Source organism: Aulonocara stuartgranti, assembly GCF_965226115.1.
Source record: "Aulonocara stuartgranti genome assembly, chromosome: 18".
Lineage (NCBI taxonomy): Eukaryota > Metazoa > Chordata > Actinopteri > Cichliformes > Cichlidae > Aulonocara > Aulonocara stuartgranti.
The window spans coordinates 13,704,722-13,724,930 of NC_138954.1; the positions used below are offsets into that span (position 1 = coordinate 13,704,722).

Here is a 20,209-nt window from a genome sequence, read left to right on the forward strand (position 1 = left end):
CCTTGTAATCAGCAGGTTGCCGGTTCGAGCCCCGGCTCGGACAGTCTCGGTCGTTGTGTCCTTGGGCAAGGCACTTCACCTACCACCTACAGGTGATGGCCAGAGGGGAATTATAAAGTGGAATTGTAAAGCACTTTGAGGGTCTCAAAAAGTGCAATATGAATGCAATCCATTATTATTTAAACCAACTGTTAACTGTACATTTAAGTATTATTATTCATATTGCCGCATTCATTGACCTTGTTTATAGGTAATTTCATTGTTTAATCACATTAAATTGTTCCTAATTTAATGTTTAAAAGCACTTGAAAAAGGCAAAATCCCATGTAAAATTAGGGCAACAAATTGTATTTTCATTACTGGAAATAACCATATTTTTATGAGTTATTTTCTGTTATTTTACGGTATTATTTTGGCGCCCCAGCTGCTGGAATATTACTGTTTTTTTAAGATGTTTTTTCTAACAGTGTGAGCAGAGGATTTTCTAACAATTTCACAGTGTTTTTACATACAGTAGTTCACCCATTTAAACTTATCGTCATACGGGTGCCTTATAAGGCATAGGAGAAAAAGACCTAATTGAAAGTCTAAATCCAGGCAGTTTCACATCCTTACATGACAAACTATTTGCAGCTGAAGAGATTCATATATCATATATCTTTTTTTACGTGTGTTTTATTATCATGCTCATTCAAGCCATTTTGATTTTTTTTTATTGCATCATTATGCATCATTAGTCTTGACATTACATACAGTTGTGGTTATTACAACAGAAAACCAGAGCTGTTTTGAAACTTCCTATGTGTGTCATCCTTTGTTGGCCTCTATACTTCTTATGCATGTAGATTCAGGGAAACGTAGGACTATATAAAAAATATAGCTAGCTCAAAGGGTTTTCTATTATCAGACATTTTAAATGTTGAAACAGTTTTATTAAGCAGGTATTTTGATAACTGCATTAAACATATAAGCCTTAACATCACCAATGCAGAACTTGGTGATCAGAGCTTGTGGCGAATTCAGTGAAAAAACTAAGTACGAACACAAATTCTAGATTAAACAAACAAACAAACAAACAAACAAACAAACAAACAAACAAACAAACAAACAAACATAATTTAGAGTGATATTTTTTAAAAAAAACTTCATAATTTTCCACTTTAACAAATTCTGACCGTCAGAATAATGAAAGCTTAATTTTTGCAATTATTACCCTATGCTTGGAGTTGCCAATCATAGCAGCTGTGGATCATGTTTTGCTGTGCTTAAATCACAATTTGAATCCCTGTATCCTTCTAACACAATTGGTAAATCACAATGTTGAATTAAATCAAAGCGCTAAATCAAGGTCCTGAAGAGTCAGCTGAATGGGGAAAAACAAGATCTGAGGATAAGCACAACTGGATCATAAGATGCACTTATGAGTGGAAATCCCAATCTTCTTGATTCCTTACTCTAGCATGGCAAAAATTAGCAGAGAAAAAAACAAAAAATACAAAACCAAAGGTTCACAGTCTGAGCAGTGGCTCATTCCGCTGGTACTAAATATGATCCCTTTTAATCCAGCTATACAGCTATATATGAATACTTTATTTTACTCCCCCACCCCCCCTTTAAAACTCTGTTTGCTAACAACAATTAACTTAATTCAACTTCTTTTTACTAAATCATACATTTTTTGAGTTAAATCTCCCTCCGTCCTACTTCTCTTGACTACAGGGAAAATGTCTACATTTGTGTTTCTTTGGATAAGCTAGAAAATCAGTATACAAGTCAGTGAGGCAAAATTCACAGTAACCCTCCCCTCCTTTTTCTTGTAAAACATCACTCATCATGATGACCCAAGACAGGATGATATAAAGAGTCATGGTTGACAATCATTCACACCCTGTGTTTTGCTTCTGTGCAACTAGCTTATATGAAAATATAAGACACAGGAATGGGAATACTAACAATGAGGATAACTTCTACAGTCTTTGTGCTTCTCATCCAAACATTTCTTTGTTTGGCTTCAGATGGTAATCAACTATTTCTTGTATTTTTTGCTAAGGCTTTTAACAGACTATCGTGCGTCCTGCCTGTCTGCACTAAATGTAAGATTGTTGTGTCCTCCATCGTTTCCTGTATTTATGTTTGTTTTTTTTTACAATTCTACAATGAGTTATTCGTGATTTTATCATAAAAACTGTTCTTTAAGTAAACTTTCCGCAATTATAAATATAAAAATCAGTTGAAGCAAGTATGATAAATGGATGAAGATTTTCTTTGTTTTTTTACATCTCCAACAGTACTGTTTTTCAATATTTTTTTCTCTACAGATTCCCAATTTCAACTAATTAACAGGGCCACTGGTTTTTGTTTGGTAAAATTAAATAACCACTGCAATGACATTCGCTGGACATCTGGGGATCGACTTTTGGTTCAGAATAAGAACAAGTGCCTGGGTGTTCAGGGAAAAACTGTGGGCAGTGAAGTAAACCTGTATGATTGTGATGAAACCAGTGAGCTCCAAAAGTGGGAATGCATGAATGAAACTGTGATCGCTCTCAAAGGCCAAGAACTTTACATTGACCTCACTGCCGATAACACAGCTGTGCTCTCAAATAAAGTTGTGCCCAATAGCCACCTTACAATTTCTGGGACTTCCAGTGGTGCTTGCACAAGAACATATACAGGTAAGTGAAAACAAAAAAACAAATACATTGTAAAGTAATTCATAATAACTTTTATGGAAATAATATTAGTGGCATAATAAATTTGTAGATTTTCATATTTAGTTCCAAAACAGTTGTAATGCAAAGATAGTGTGTCAAATGATTACAAGATGTTGATAAATGATAAAAGTATCATTTTGCTTAAACTATTCAAGCTATTCTTTGTTCTTTTCTTATATGTTTTCCTTATTTTGGTCCTTCAGAACTTTACACCATTGAAGGAAATGCAGCTGGGAGGCCGTGCATGTTTCCTTTCTTTTACAAAAGCAATTGGTATTCGGAGTGCACTGCATTTGACTCTCCAGGGAACCGTAAATGGTGTGCGGTTGAAACAAAATATGATCATGAACTCTGGGGTTACTGCCCAACTAACTGTAAGTACACAACAAATTCTAATACAGGTTTTCAGAGTAATAAGCAGAACCTGGACATCCAAATTTAAATGTTGAGGAACACCATCTTGAGGTACAAGTTCAGTGTAACACTATAATACCTTAACTGTGTTTGTGTCACAGCCAAAGAAACCTGGAACAAAGACCCTACAACAGGAGCATCTTATCAGCTGAACACACAGTCAGCGCTGACCTGGGATCAGGCTGATGCCAGCTGCAAACAGCAGAGTGCCTCCCTGCTCAGTATCAGCAATCCTCATGAGCAGGCTTATATTTCAGGTAAGGAGACAAGTCTCCACACTACACTGAATATATTGAAAACAAAACAATTCGTTTAAGCTGAGAGAGTTTTACAAATAGCTAAAACTTGAAACATTAAAGTTGTTGTGGTCTGTAGACTGTAGACACTGCTCCAGCTGATGATTATGTTTTGAGTATTATACTTGTAAACTTTTGTTTTCTCTGTCTCTTTTGTCTGTTAAACTCTACTGACAGCACTATTAGGGACAAATTGGGGACAGGAGTACAAGCTCTGGGTTGGACTGATCTTCCAGCATTTAGATTATGTGTGGAAGTGGTCTAATGGGAATCCTTATGCATATCTGAATTGGGACTCAGGTAAGTTTTCTTTCAAGTTTCAGGAGCTTGTGTTACCATTCTGATGATAATTTACATTACTGTTGTTAAAATATTTCAGCAAGTCATCTTGATCATGTTTGTCATCTTTTTTTATTGATATAAGAAATGTTATCTGTCAGCAAGTCAATATTTTTTTCCCTATTTTTTATAAAATGTCTTCCACGCAGGCGTGCCAGTCACACTGCAGATATAGCAATAATCAGAGAACCTCTTATTGTTCAGCAATTTCAACAACCGCTAAATTATTGTGGTGGCGTTGTGTGTCACATAACCTTATCACTCTTGGGTAGAAATCATAGGCTTCTATTTTATTTCCACGAAAACTAAAATGCTCATACACAATACACACCATGCTTCTAAATATCTTGAGAATCCTGTGAATTGAAAGTTGCCGAGTCTCATCTCATAAGTGACAAGTTTCATTTACCATCACTGCTCCGTAGGACATCCAGTTTCTAATCCAGGATATAAGTGTGGAATTATTGATGGCGCTGTTCAGCTTTCTTGGCAAAGTTCAAAATGCAACAAGAAACTGGGATACATCTGCTACAGTGAAGGACCTTTGGATGCACCTACTGAAGGTATAGAAAAAAATCCCTTCTCTACCCTTCTCTTAAAAAACTTGATTGACTCTATTTCTTTGATCTTCTTTTGTTCTTTTGGTTCATAGCTCCCGAGAGTGGATTTTGTACAGCACCCTGGATCCCCTACAATGGCCACTGCTTTTACCTTTATCGTAATGAAACAAAAAAATGGTCTGATGCTCAGAAAGCTTGCCGTAAAGAAGGAGGAGACCTAGTAACTATTCGTAATGTAGAGGACCAAAGCTTCATCATCTCTCAACTTGGATATGGTATGGCAATAAAAACTTCTGAGCACCATTTGCATTCCTTTAACATAATCTTCACCCTACACTTTTCATATTTATGCAATTTTTATGCAATTGCTGGTGAGTAACTGAAATATTTTTGAGGCACGATCTAATATGATTGTGTTGGTATGTTCCTGGATCAACAAAAGTAATGTTTGTCCAGTTTCAACATTGCAAGTTATCAATCGCATTGCAGTGATGTCATAATGTTGTGATGTGGAAACACCATCACACCACACACCAAACCCTAACCCTACACCCCAAACCTTAACAATGATCACATACCAATGCCGAACGCAAGTTTTTTCCAAGTTGCAAAGTTGTGAAATCATAACAATGTTATTTGTCATATACAGTGTGAATCCTAGACAAACAAACATGTTGATCTAAGAAAAAGACCAACAATTTAGTTTTATGTAATTTATATACCGCAAATCACAGCAACAGTTACCTCTCTGAACCATAGTCGAGGGGGCTTGGAAGCTGAATGAAGTTTAACTTTACTGTAGGAGCCACAAGTAAGCCAGCAGGCTGAGAGCGAAGTGCTCTAATAGGGTGATAAGGTCAGTAAGACAAGATGGTGCCAGATTATTCAAGACCTGGTACATAATGAGAAGGATTTTAAATTCAATTCTATTTTCGATTTAACATGATTATATCAGATAGTCCATTTCTGAGAACACATTTAACCTCATAAAACTAAAGTCACAAGAAGTCAGGTGATTGAATATTGAACAAATTTATGCTCCTTTATACTTCAGCCCTAAATTCACTTCAGTCCATTTAACTGAAAGATGCAAATCCCACATAAATATCAAGTTAACTGTTAAAGTTACAGGAAGTGTTCAGCTTGTAATTAAGTCATTAGAAGTTGTCTCTCCTTAATTGTTAAAATGTCTAATTTGAACATCACACTGAAAAGTTAAAAACACACTCAAACACAGATATTAATGAATATCTTATTTTATAGCTACACACATAATACAATTGTGAGCAATCTATTCTTGGAAATGTATAGCCGTCCACCACCTTCAGAAAATCCAGGGCTCTCACCACAGCTAACAGTCACTTCAGACCTACCATGCAGACTACCTCTTTAGAATAATGACCGTTCATTAGTCGGTCACCTTGGGAATCCTGCTATTTTGGACACAAAACTAGGTTTTTGATTTTGTCACTTCATAAGCATTCAGTCACTTTCTGTTGACTGATCCCTGTATCACTGCACATCTCACATATGATGAAGTTTGTTTACAAGTCCAGCAATTCTGGCAGACGATTAGCAGCAGTCTAAAACTTAAGTGCAAAAGTAACATCTAAAGAGTAGCAAATGAGCAGAATTTATCAAGAAGATTATGCAACAATTAATGTTATTTTCTGTCTGCAGCATCCACTGATGAACTCTGGATTGGACTAAACGATAGGAACAGAGAGAGGCTGTTTGTTTGGAGTGATCATTCTCCTGTGAGTTACACTAGCTGGGACTCTCGGGAACCAACTGTCACCTCTGAACAAGAAGACTGTGTTCTGATCAGAGGGGAGGTAAGGTGCACAGTGTGGGAGAGATTATTAATGAATGTGACACGCCAGCTTTTTTCTGTAAAACTATGCAGTTCTGTTAAAGAACACTGGATGCCAGGAAGGTCCATTAATATCCAGGAAAATTAGGTCTTTGTTTTATGATATGCACCGCAGCCTGTCTATCTCTTGTTAATTTCAGTTTCCACATATATTTTGCTCTTTTCATTCTTGCAGAATGGAAACTGGGCTGACCGTGTGTGTGATGAGAAACATGGCTTTATCTGCATGAAGACAAGTGACTCTGAACCCTCTGGAGATGAAGTGGAGCTGAACGCAGGCTGCAAAACTGTATGTGAACCTTTCATATATTTTCCAAAGAATGTCTGCATCTGGTTGGTCGAATGCACACATTCTGTTATCTGTTTCTGTTTTGTAAAGGCTGTTGTATATTTCAAATGGCACAATGTCTAAATTTAATTTTGTGCCTGTGGTCCATGAAATATCTAGGAAAGCAGCATACACATAAGGTATGATGCCTAATGAAACATTGTATTTGGGTGCTGTTTATAGTAAAAAGATTAAGAGAACATCTTATTTAGTCATTGCATTTTTAGGAAAAAAAAAACATTCCTGTAGAGTAAACAAGTAGTCACACTGATGCAGTGTGATTCTGCATTCTGGTGTTTTACTCCTTGCTATCACAAAAAGACAGAAAGACAGCATTTAACGACAGGCTTGAATAGTTCTCCAACTTGTTTCTCTGCAATGCAGGGTTGGAAAAGACATGGATCCTACTGCTACTTTCTAGGGACTGAGACAAAGACGTTTCATGAAGCCAACGATGACTGCAAGAGCTCAAACTCTTACTTAGCTGACGTTTCAACTGGGTAAAATAGTTTTCATAAAAAAAAAATTATATGTAATTTTGCATCAGGCTGCCTCTAATGTGACTTGTGTAAATATTTCCAGGGTGGATAATGCTTTCCTTGTAAGCTTGGTGGGGCTGAGGCCAGAGAAACACTTCTGGATAGGTCTCTCAAACCTGAAAAACAGAGAATATTTTATGTGGACCAACAATGCCTATGCAAGATATACTCACTGGAACACTCATATGCCAGGTAATGCAAAATGTGAATCGCTATGTAAACTATAGTTGGGAGATGACTTCACAAATGACAGCTAACAATTTCTTTTATAACACAAGGTAACGTGCAGGGTTGTGTTGCTATGGCAACTGGGCATTTTGCTGGCCTTTGGGATGTGTTGCCCTGTACCAATAAGGAAAAATACATCTGTAAACACCTGGCAGAGGGGGAAGCTTTAACCCCAGCTCCACCAACCACTGCCACGCCTAACTGCACAGATGGATGGATTAAGATGCAATCCAGAGGCATCTGTTATAAGGTACTGTGGCTGCCACAGTGGTACATGACTTAAGTATTCTGCAGTCTCTATTTTTCACAAGCCCTTTACAAACAGTAGAGTTACCAAGGGCAGCAGTATAGTAGCACTATAAACAAGTAAGTTACCCTGAGCTCCTCCTGATTCAAGGCAGTAGCAGAGGACCAATATTAACTGGTTTTGTTAAAAGAATAAACGGGTAAAGACATGTCCGATGTTATTTTACTCCGAAAAATTATTGAAACCAGAATGCATTGTGCTGCTATAAGCCCCAAAAAACCAAACAAATAAAGAAAAGCCTCACAACCTTGTGATCAGTTTTATGTAGGAAAGATTTCATTCCAACCAAACTACACTTGTCATTTGCATCATTTATGCAAAAGAAAGTATGCATTGACACATGACAAGAGGCTTCTACTTGTGATAACATCCCAGAATGTAAATATAGATGGTATTCCTCTTAGCTTAGCTGCAATATCACCGTTTGGATTGCAGAGCTAACTTCAAAACTGGCCAAAAAAAAAAAAAAAAAACAACCAAAAAACTCTTGCTGAATAAGCAGAGGAAAAACATGTTAATTTTGTTTTGAGTGTGTGTCCCATCAATTTCATAATATCTGTGACAGTTGTGACTTTTTGCCAACAACTTGACTTTCCTTTTTGTTAGTGATTTCTGATCATTTCTGCACATGGGTTTCTGTCACTTCCATACTCATAATCCTTTCTGTTGTAGAAGGATATGATTATTCTGTTGATCTTATTCATAACAAGGATGACATAAAAACAGAGATGACGGCCCATGTTTAGCATGTAGTTCTGAATGTACAAATATTATTAAGCTTCAGATCACAACTCAGTTTCTTATATTTTGTTTATAGATCTTTCCAGAGGCTTCAGAAAAGAGAAAGACCTGGTACGAGGCTAGAGATTACTGCAGAGCCATTGGAGGAGACCTAGTCAGCATTCACAGCGGTGCTGATTTACTACCAAGGCAATTTTCATGGTATGGTGTTATCTGGTCTACAATCAGAGCTACATAAGATAAAAATCTTTCGTAAAGTACACCTCCAGCCTAAGTCACACATTAGTGGCAGTCATAGATTCTTATCATTTTCAAGCAATGAGTTGCGTATTAGCATAATCACTGATAGAAAAAAGGAAACATGTTTTTACAAAATATTTACACAAAATAAGTAAATAAAAGGTCTTTGAGCAAGAAAAAGAAATTACACAAGTATAAACATTTGGAACATACATTTGTCCATTATAGGCATAATCAATACTGGATTGGACTTAGTGCTCCTGACCCAGACACAGGTTATGTATGGAGCGATGGATCCCCGGTGAGTTTACAGTTTTTAACTCTCTACAATGGTTTATGTAGCCAAAATGATGATAACGATCAAGATGATGATTATTAATATTACTGATGTTACAGCTGCTATTACTACTGCTACAAATACTACTACTACTATTCATAATTATCTTATTTTTGTATAAAGGTAAACTTTCAAGAGTGGAGTGATGGAGAGCCAAACAATGAAAATAACGCCGAATCATGTGCTGAAATAAAACCCAATTATTGGGAGAAAACTTTGTTTTGGAGTGATGTGCACTGTGAGAAGTACAATAACTGGATTTGTCAGATCCACGCAGGTACAGCATGGTCACAGTTATACAATTCTTTTGTAGCATTTTTTTTTGGACCAGAAGATTATTGTATGTATTCTCACAATGTCAAGCTGGTCACTAGTAACTTAACACTATTCTGTTTTTATTCCTTCACAGGAGTCACCCCAAAGCCGGCTCCAGACCCTGTCACCCCTGGTAAGTGCACCAGTGCGTTGAGGAATTTGACCATACTGCCATACAGCATCTTTACATGACTGTTGACTTTCTATTGGGATTACCAGGCTGAGACCATTATTCATACTATGCTGACAGGGAAACTGATGTCTCATGGATGCTGATTTTCTGCGTGGCAAATATTTGAAACTAGTATAATATAATAAGTATAATAATAATAGGCTGAATAATATTATTGTGTTTTGTTTTGTTTTTACCACTAAGCTGTTAAAGGCTGATGGGGTACTGCTGTGACCCCCACTGGGCAGGCAGATGGGATGGATGGGTGTTGTGTTTGTGAATGCGATAACTCAAGAAAACACTTTTGATTTTTGAAATTGATACCATAGCTGTGTCTGCTAGGACACATGTACAATGAATATATGAATGTATGAATGTTTATGAACTCATATGAAATGCGTTTTTTATATAAAGTGCTATACAAATACAGGCCGTTTACCATTCATAATCCAACAACAAATCCAAAATATGTTACAGAACCTAGACTTGCTCTTCTGAAATCTCAAAAGATAATGGAATAATGATTTCAAAAAACAAAACAAGATAAAAACCTGTGAGAATAGTAATAGTAAATAGAAAGTCAGTTCTATGAGTGTGTGAAGCCCATTGAAAGGATTTAATGGCTGACCATCCTTTATTTTTCTCTGTATCTGACGGTGCAAGGATCAGTTGAATTAGACTGAACTGTTTTTTCATAGTTGAACTGTTTATTTGTTTATCAATTCAATTTTATTTATACAGCACCAAATCACAACAATAGTTGCCTCACGGTGCTTTATATTGTAAGGTTGACCCTACAATAATACATACAGAGAAAAACCCAGCAATCATATGAGGCCCTATGAGCAAGCACTTTGGCGACAGTGGGAAGGAAAAACTCCCTTTTAACAGGAAGAAACCTCCGGCAGCACCAGGCTCAGGGAGGCGGGGCCATCTGCCACAACCAGATCTCATTGATACTGTATGAGCATAAACCTCACAGTGAAGAAAGGAAGATTGGATTGTGTAGTTTGAGGAAAAGATGGAAAACATGCAGTTGTTGTTCATAATTTTAAAGCCTCACTGTGAACAGCTGGAAAAACATGAGCTTGTCATGAAAAAAGTTATTTTTTTAAGACTTGCTTATCTAACACATTTACAGCAGTTTCCAAACATGTTTTTATAACGTTTTCTTTGAAATTTTTGAAAAAGAGGGTCATACTATTTGCACATTTACTGAAATAGATTGCGCATTTCTTATCTATTCTCAGAATATAACACGACATCTGATGGGTGGCTAGAATGGAATGGGGCTCAGTATTACATTAACAAAAAGGCGATGGCCATGGAGGACGCTCGTATGTTCTGCAGACAGAGGCATGGTGACCTGGTATCTATCAACAGTGAAGCAGAAAGGATATTTTTATGGAAACAGGTGAGCAATGGCATTTGTAAAAGATTTACCAAGGCAATGGGTATTTAAGTTATAATTGCAAAAACTTAAACATCCAGACACCGACAGTTTTTTCCTATGTATCCATGTTTTTGTGCAGATTTCAACAGGTTATCAGAATTCTTGGATTGGCCTATCTGTAGATCTTGATGGAACATTTCAGTGAGTATGAATTTAGTGACAAAAACGTAAATGCAATTTACAATTAACTTAAATTTATGTAACAGCAAGTTAAAAAGTACTTAGTGCAAGGCAGCATGTCAGATAAGTATACCAGTTTTAATTTCAGTCAGTCATATCTTGAGTGTTTGATTTAAAATCTACTGTTCTGATACACAAAGGGGAAATTAAATGTGTCTTATTGTCCAAATACTTTAAGCTCTAACTGCAAATGCAGATCTATTTGCATTTCTATTTGCGAAGCTTTGTCTGTATTTGTAAAATTTTGGAGTTTCCTGTTTGTAATCTTTCCCACCAATTTTACTCAGTTATTACAGCTAAAAACAACAAAAGTGTGACCAAAAAGAAGAAGGATAAGAGTATCTTTAATGAACCCAGTATGCCACTGTCTTGGTATTATTGTCACAAATCTTTTACAGATATATTTAAACAAATTTATTTTTTGTGTTACATTAAGGTGGATGGATGGTTCTCAGTTGTTGTTTCAAAGTTGGCAGGAAAATCAACCTGACTTCAAGAACTTTGATGAGAACTGTGCTTTCATGACATATCACAATGGTGAGTGTACCGAAATACGATTCAGTTTCACTGAAATACATACAAGTGGTATCACCCAGTGATAGCACTCAGGCCATCCTGTCACAACTATCCCTTCAGTTTTACTGGCACCCTAGTTTTATCACAGTAATACGTATCCTTTACAGCCCATACACACATATCAAAGAACAGCAAAAGTACAGACATCCTAGAAATACTACTATTAGAAAATATAAGTTGAGTTGAAGTAAACATTCAACTTCGTACTCAAGTAAAAGTTAAAAAAAAGTGAAATGTAGTCACAGTCACACACTGTTTTACTTTAAATTCATCACAGCAGCTGGACCTTTAGCTTGCAACACACTGTGTAAAAAACTGCACACAAACAGTTTGTGTGTTTGCTGATGTTTGCTGAGCTGATAGAAACATTTGAAATTTGAAATTACCTGCCACTTAAAAAAAAGTCACTCCCATTATGCTCATTCCTCTATTGTAGCACTAGCTATGATGCTAAAGTACCTAAACCGCAACGTACGGACACCTGCAGTTGTTGTGGTGTTATGACAAAAAAAAAAGAAAAACACCATCCCGCCTTTAACCCCTGACTTTGGCACACGTCATCTCTTTTTACGAGTCATCCTCTGGTGATAAACACATGAACAGGATTGACTTCTGCTTCAAATCGGTTTGATGTTTTGAGGCTCGCAGGGACAAAATAATAACTTGACCCTAAAGCGTTAAAGCAATAGTAATGAGTCTGTTTTGAAAATGTAAGAAGTAGAATACAGATATTTGTTTAAGAATGTAGGGAGTAAAAGTAAAAAGTATGTAGAAAAAGAAACTACTCAAGACGACATGCTACAAAAGATAAAATGAGTGTGTGATATCAAAATTGATTGAAGTTGATTTTTTTAATTATTCATTCAAGTCAATAATGTTATTAATTTAATATGCTGACCTGGCCTGCAGGATTCTGGCATGACTCCAGCTGTGGGCTTGAGTATGCGTCCATTTGTAAGCGCAGCAGCTCAACACCTGCAAACACCACCGCCGCAGTGCCTACAGTGTCCCCAAAAGGTGGATGTCCACACCCCTGGAAAAAATTTAACTCTAAGGTCAGATGTCTTTTCATGTCTTTTAATCTTTCTATTATTTACTGTTGAAGCAATATGTTCTTAGTGCTTGGAACACTATATTGATCTTTTTCATCTTTCAATTTTAGTGTTACAGCATCATTGACAATCAGAATTTAACATGGCATGATGCAAGGGAAAAATGCAAACAAAAGGGTGGAAACTTGGTGTCTATTACTTCAAGACAGGTGGAAGGTTTGTTTCATTTTCTTTTCACTCAAATAAGTATTTCGATTTTGTTACCTTCTCGTCTTTTGCGGTCCATTTATGATACTACCACTGAATTTCTTTTGTTGTGCAGTTTTGGCATACCCACAAGTTAGAGCTGATACCACGGTGCACTTTTATTTGCAAGAAAATATCTTAACCATAAATCTTTGTCTACATTTTCAGTGTTTCTACTGTCTCAAATGGCTGATGCGCCTACTACAGACTTGTGGATTGGTTTATTTCAGTCACAGTGGAGAACTTACTGGACTGATGGACAACCAAAGTCATACATCAATTTGGGTAATGATGTAAGTGGGAAAATAATAATCTGTTCTCAGTGAGTAAAAAAAATCATGCTGAAAATCTGTAGCTATATAGACTGGGTAATGTGTCAGGAACGAACAGATGCCACCTGGCTTGACAAAAATGAAAATGGTCAACCTAGAGAGTGGCCAAATTCAAATGGGGTGATACAGTACCATAGGTCATTAACCTAAGATGGGGGCTCATTATTTAAGACCTTGTATGTGATGAGAAAGATTTTAAATTCAATTCTGGATTTAGAAGGGAGCCAGTGAAGAGAACCAAATATAAAAGAAATGTGCTTTCTCTTTGTAGTCCCTGTCAGTATTCATGCTTCAGCATTTTGGACCAACTGAATGTTTTTCAGGGAGTTTTTAGGACATCCTGACAATAAAAAAACTACAGTAGTCAAGCCTAGGAGTAATAAATGCATGAACTAGTTTTTCAGTGGAGAGTCCCAGAAAGCAGTCTTACATATCTGTTTAATATCCTGGTCAAAACAACTCTTAAGATTCATCACAGTGTCTCTGGAGGCCAAGGTAATGCTATCCAGAGTACGCATGTGGTTAGATACCATATTTCTAATATTTTTACCAGTATCACACTAAGATCTAGGAGGAAAAGAACAGAGATGACTCAGTAGCTTGTATGGCCCCCGCATGTTTGTATACATGCTTGATGATATTGGGGCATGTTTCTAATGACACGACTGATAGTGTTTCAGGTGTCTCCCACCAGATTTGAGACATCAGAACATTAAGTGAGTAAAAAACACCCTAAATGCATTTAGAATATATTTAGAACTACACATTCAATTCTTTTAGTAATTATAGTTTTTTTTTGGTAACAATTCCAGCCCACCTACTTTATCTGGGCTTGGAACTGGCAAAAGTGACCTGAAATACGCACTCTGGTGGAGTTATTTTGTGTGTGTGTGTGTGTGTGTGTGTGTTTTTAAGTAGTTTTAAACCTTGTGATCCACAAAAAGTAAAAGTAAAAGAAGAACTGACTGTGTTACAGTCAGGGCTGGAGCAGTGGCTTTGCTCATGCGCGATTCATTGCAGTTTGGACGCGTAGGGGTTAACATCTGCTCTGACACCAGCTGGGGGACACTGCTGTGTGAGGATGATCTGCTGCCTGTGAGCGCTTTGGCACGGGCGAGGTGCCCATGGCAGCACCCGCTGCTTGTTGAGAGTAAGAGCGATACGTGCTTTCACGTCACAAAGTGGTCATAAGTCTTCCTAAAAACACCAGCAAAAGTCGCCAGATTTGTCACTAGTCGCTTTTTAGAAAAGAGGGTCTGAAAACTCGCTAAATATATCGCCAAAGTCGCCAAGTTGGCAACACTGGTGCCATTGCCAAACCTATAAAAGTCTTTGCATCCTGCCATGGATATGCCTCTCCAGACTGTCACAGAGCCACAACCAAACTAGTCATGCTGAACGATTTAACATTATGGTATTTTATGGCAAATACCAATCAAATTCAATGAAGTTGGACAGTGAGCACAGGCCACCCTACATGATGTAGTGATCTCAGGCTACTCTTACGAATTCTGCTTCTGATTGTTTGGTCAGAGACATTTACACCAGTGCCCTGCTGGAGATGACTTGCTGGGCTCTGACAGTGCTCATCCTGTTCCTCCTTGAACAAAGGAGCAGATACTGGTCCTGCTGATGAGTTCAGGACCTTCTACAGGCCTGTCCAGCTCTTCCAGAGTAACTTCCGGTCTCCTGGAATCTCTTCTATGCTCTTGAGACTGTGCTGGGAAACACAGCAAACCTTCTGGCAATGGTACATATTGATGTGCCATCCTGGAGGAGCTGGATTACCTGTGCAACATCTGTAGGATCCAGGTATGGCCTCATGCTACCAGCAGTGACACTAACTCTAGCCAAAGGCCAAACTAGTGAAGAAACACTCGGAAAAGAGGAGCAGGGGGAAAATGTCAGTGTCCTCCACCTGTAAAACCATTCCTGTTTTGGAGGTTGTCTCACTTTTGCCCCTCTAGTGCACCTGTTGATAATTTCATTAACCCCAAAGTTGCTGACACTGATTAACAACCTGCTCTGCTATCCCAGAACTTTAGCTGACTCGATGCTATACTTTGGTTAAAAAGTGTTCCATTAATTTTTTGAGCAGTGAACTTGCACCATGTAGATACAGTCTATATTACCTATTGTGGAGGGTCAGGCACATTGAAATAATCCATAACTTTATATTTTTGTATTTACAAATAATTAAAATCTTTGTGTTTACGTTGCAGCATTGGTATTGGTATTATAAACAAAAGGTAAGTCGATTTTAAAGATCCAAGAATGCCCCGTGTTCCCTGACACAGTTCCCTGTATCATCACGTATCATTATTCTCTGTTGACCCAACTCTGTTTCCACAGAAAAACTGTTTTGTGATCAATACCAAGCCTTTAATTGGTATTGGGAAATGGATTCAAAAGTCATGCAATGACACCAATGGATTTATCTGTCATCGAAATCTTGGTGAGTCCATTTCTAACCCCAGGCCTGTTGCCACCCAACTTCAGCTGCAGCTCCATCACACTCTCTCTAGCTTTTCTAAAACAACTAAAAATTTGCTTTGACATTTCATTCCTGTAATTAATATCTATATATAATATATAATAACAATAATATCTATGATCAAGGGTATGATTCATCACTGGAAATAGCTATAATAACTTTTTAAGAATGATTCAGAGGGTTTTATTATGTAAAAAAAATAAAATAGTTTCTATTCTCATCCTAAACAGACACATCTCAACCAGATTCTCCAGAACCAACAATTTCTACTAACTACATCAAAATACTCAATGACTCCATTAAGGTTGTTCCTCAACAAATGAATTGGGATAAAGCTGCAGAGTACTGTAAAAATGACGATGCCCTCCTAGCTAGCCTGAGGAGTGAGTGGACGCAAGCTTATGTTGAGCTCCTGGCGCTGAATCTCAAGGCTCCTCTTTGGTTTGGATTACACAAAGCGCAGGTAAACTTTTGAAGACATATAAAAAGTTCATAACTCAATAATAGGGCCAACCACTTCGAAACTTCTGACTGCAAATTCAATCAAAAATCTACTTATGTGCACAAAAAATTATTTCAACAAAGATTTTATCTAACGAAATAATCTGTAATTATGAAAATGAAATCTTCGTTGATGGATAAATATACTGGCCTAGTTATTTATCCAATCATTCGGTTATTTGTGAACTGAGATTAATCATCCATCCATTTCAGTTAAATCTAGCTATTGCTTTTCATAATACGTCTGCCAGCACCACGTAAACACATTTGAAGTTGCTGTGTAGCACTTGCTAACTTGATTACAAAGATGCCAATAAAGGTCATATAAAGAAGCAGTTGCACATTATGCTGCATTAAAAATAAACACTTTTAAATGCAGCAGTCATTAAATAAGCATTGTGGAAAGTTTCACTGTTTTACTAAAGTGCCTACCTTACCCAGGGCATGATCAGTGCAGCCTCCCTAATCCAGCAGGGAGATGCTCTGTGTGAGGAAGGCATGTTGAGCAGCAGCACTTCTTATGTAAACTCTTAAACTGTTACTTTAAACTCCATCATTTTACCCAGCTCCGGCTGTCTTAGCTAAAGGAGCAGATACTGATCCTGCTGATGAGTTAAGGACCTTCTAAAGACCTGTCCACCTCTTCCAGAGTAACTGTCTCCTGGAATCTCTTCAATGCTCTTGAGACTCTGCTGGGAGACACAGCAAACCTTCTGGCAATGGTACATTTTGATTTGCCATCCTGGAGGAGCTGGACTACCTGTTTTTTGAGCAGTATAGATTATCATGTTAGTTTGAGTCAACTCCGTTCAACTGTTATATCCTCTGTGCAGCTATGCTTACTAAGGGAAATATTCCTAAAAGCCGAATTAAATAGATAAAAACAGGTGTGGGTCACAATCAGCCAAGGTTTCCGGTGAACCCACTGTTAGATCTTACGCCACCCTATCATTTGAGTTACTCAGATCAAATGACCCAAGATGTGAGAGGGCGTTAAGGCGTGTGGGAAGGGATCTCAAAACTGGATTACAGATGAGAGGGTTCCTATGGTTCTGCTAGTTTTCTTGATTGGTAACTGCTGTCTCATTAATCTTTTCTTTCAGATCAATGGCTCTTTCCGCTATGTTGATGGATGGCATTTAATATTCAGTCGATGGGGTAAAAATGAACCAAGCAAGGACAGAAGTTGTGTATACATGGATGTGGATGGAAAATGGAAAACCACTCACTGTAACGAGACACTAATGAGTGTTTGCATGAAGTCGACAGGTACGACCAAACACTGGCTAATAGATACCCTATAACCCTGTAATGACTGGCATGTCTGTTTCATTTAAACTTGAATCACTGTTGAGAAGCTTAAATTACAGATCACAGGTACTGATGTCCGTAAAATTTCTCTCTCTCTCTCTCTCTCTCTCTCTCTCTCTCTCTCTCTCTCTCTCTCTCTCACACACACACACACACACACACACACACACACACACACACACACACACACACGTTTGTTGTCAAAACAATACATTTAAGAGTTTTAAAAGATGTAATTCATTGATCTCATTGACATCATTGTCTCATTCACAGATGTGCTGCCAACAGAGTCAACTCTTTTTCCAGGAGTTTGTCCTCTAGACCCAGAGGCAACAATAGAAAACAAGAACTATATCTGGGTACCATTCAGGGGTTATTGTTATATTTTTATTACAGAGCAAAAGCGCTGGCAAGAAGCATCTACCAGCTGTGTAGCACATGGTAGGCGACTTATCTGAAAGATACTTTTATGCAATAAATTGCTGTAGTTTTCATTAACAACTGATTTGTTTTGTTAAGGTGGAATGCTTGCCAGCATTGAAGATTCCTCTGAGCAAAAATTTCTAGAAATTAACCTAAGAACTTTTCAAGATGGCTACACATCTTTCTGGATTGGCCTGTTTAAAAAACAACACAAAGGTGAGTCATTATTTATTTTTATGGTAAATAATAATAATAATAACAATAGTAACATATTTTTTGATCATTTGTTTTTAAACCAAATTTTCAGTTCAAAATAAATATTTTTTTTAAATGATGTACACTGTTGTTTTTGTCTATTTGCCTGCAGAGGAATGGCTCTGGTTGGATAAAACAGTCATTAGTTACACTAACTGGGCTGAAGGTCAACCTGTTAATGGCAGCAGATTACCCCGCAGAGGAGAGATTAGTACATCAGATGGGACATGGACAGATACTGGCATGTGGGTTCAAAGACCTTACATCTGCAAGATACAAAAAGGTAAAATAATCTTTATTTATAAAAGTGTTTTCTCTTTTTCTTTTCTGTAATGATATGAATCTCTAGTAAGATGTTCACAACAGACATGACACAGTCATATGAATCCAAAAGGAATAACTCTTGTTACCGTGTTACAAATGCAAATACCTGTTTACGCCATAGCAATTTACTTTTATTTTTAAATGAAGTAGAGTTACTTTGTGATAAAGTGTCTTATTTGATTGTTCTTTTTTTCCCTTTTGTAGTATTGCTACCAAAGCCATCACCATCATCGAGTAAGAAACACCTCTTTTAACTATTTATTTTACATATCTTGTTTCAAATTATTACAAATGTTTTTTAGCTGATTACCATCTACTTTTTCACTCTGTACAGAAACTGGATTACCTCATCATCAGCGTGTCTATATAACCACTGCAGTTGTGTTAGTCATTACTGGAATTGCAGTGGTGGCAGTCACTGCTGTCTTCTTCTTCAAGAAATTTGGTCATCAGTTACCCGCCCCTAACACTTTCGATAACCCGCTCTTCTTCAGTAGTAGGGTGTCACAGCCTGAGCAAGCTGACACCAGTATACTGGCAGAGAATGCAGCAGAAGAGAACACTGGAGATTTAATCAGTATGTAATTTAAATATTTTGGGCTCATTTGCATGGCCCATGTGATTCCTAGTATGTTATGAAAATTTGAGCTGAGGTGGCAGTAAATGGCTAAAAGCATATTTGAAACAACACAGGAGAATGTTTAACCAAATATGTATGTTATGACTGTGAAAATTGATTAAATTTGCTTTTGTTACGAAATCAGTTTTACCCCGGTTCTTTTTATTCCTCGAGCATCCAGAGACGGCACCGGACTCAGTAGTCATTTCACAAAACCTTTATTCATCTTTTACTCATCTTTACTCATCTTCTTTACTCATCTTTTACTCATCTTTACTCATCTTCATTTAAGCATGCATCTTCTAGAAGGGAAGACGAGGCCGGTGTGTCCCTCTCCAAATCTTCACTCCTTTGTCTGTGAAACACAGTTTTGTAGGGGCGACCCTATCATAAAACCCCCCACGGTGTGCTGCAAACTCTGTCTGTGTCTATGTGCACGAGCACATGAATGCCTACATGTGCGCGTTCCCGCGTGTCTATGTGAGTGCTCGTGTGTGACTGTGTACGCATACCTGTGTGTATGTGTGTGCACATGAGTGAGTGTGCGTGTGGATGTGTGTGTGCACATGAGTGAGTGTGCGTGACAGTTAAAACACTGTGGGTGTAGGTGACTCCCTAGGTCATAAAACCCATCTCCCTTCCAGACCACAGTTATCCAGTTACAAATGTTGAGACCCCCACCCAAACATCCTCTGGGGAATTTCCACTCAGCATTAACTCCTCTCTGTTTTACTTTCACAGTTCAAGTGGGGGAGGGGTCTCCTACAATCTACTCCTAAGTTCACAACACAATGAGGCCTTTATTATATTAAGGTCAGTGTCTCTACAATAGTTCTACATTCTATGTTAACACATTTCTAAACTCTAAATCAGCTAAACATTCCTACACTTTATTTTCTGAATGTAAATATTTAAAACATTGTATATGGACGGTGGCACAGTTTCCTCACAGTATGAAGGTCCTGAGTTCCATCCTTTCTCCCATAGTCCAAAGACAAGCAGTTAGTGGGGTTAGGTTAATTGGTAAATCTAAATTGCCC

At 37.6% G+C, this 20,209-nt stretch overlaps 1 protein-coding gene across 1 annotated transcript; it reads left to right on the top strand.

The window, feature by feature from the left end:
- The first annotated feature begins 1,904 nt into the window (after nt 1-1,904).
- LOC309694655 (macrophage mannose receptor 1-like) lies at nt 1,905-19,273 on the top strand. Its single transcript, XM_082514842.1, has 31 exons — nt 1,905-2,018; nt 2,319-2,675; nt 2,918-3,088; nt 3,230-3,385; nt 3,602-3,724; nt 4,189-4,326; nt 4,416-4,598; nt 6,004-6,158; nt 6,372-6,485; nt 6,909-7,024; nt 7,107-7,255; nt 7,342-7,541; nt 8,416-8,540; nt 8,808-8,880; nt 9,040-9,193; nt 9,326-9,364; nt 10,654-10,817; nt 10,936-10,997; nt 11,473-11,573; nt 12,522-12,667; nt 12,775-12,880; nt 13,079-13,203; nt 15,465-15,491; nt 15,595-15,697; nt 15,967-16,199; nt 17,341-17,506; nt 17,822-17,989; nt 18,068-18,187; nt 18,339-18,509; nt 18,755-18,784; nt 18,885-19,273. Exons 1-31 carry the CDS (start codon nt 1,940-1,942, stop codon nt 19,133-19,135), a joined length of 4,305 nt encoding a protein of 1,434 aa, XP_082370968.1. The 5' UTR covers nt 1,905-1,939; the 3' UTR covers nt 19,136-19,273.
- The last annotated feature ends 936 nt before the right edge of the window (nt 19,274-20,209 follow it).

Excerpts from the sequence above, each read along its gene's own strand:
- LOC309694655 (XM_082514842.1), top strand. The coding sequence starts at position 1,940 with ATGGGAATACTAACAATGAGGATAACTTCTACAGTCTTTGTGCTTCTC. Across the intron at positions 6,159-6,371 it reads GTGTTCTGATCAGAGGGGAG|AATGGAAACTGGGCTGACCG; the intron begins GTAAGGTGCACA and ends TCATTCTTGCAG. Across the intron at positions 16,200-17,340 it reads TTGGATTACACAAAGCGCAG|ATCAATGGCTCTTTCCGCTA; the intron begins GTAAACTTTTGA and ends CTTTTCTTTCAG.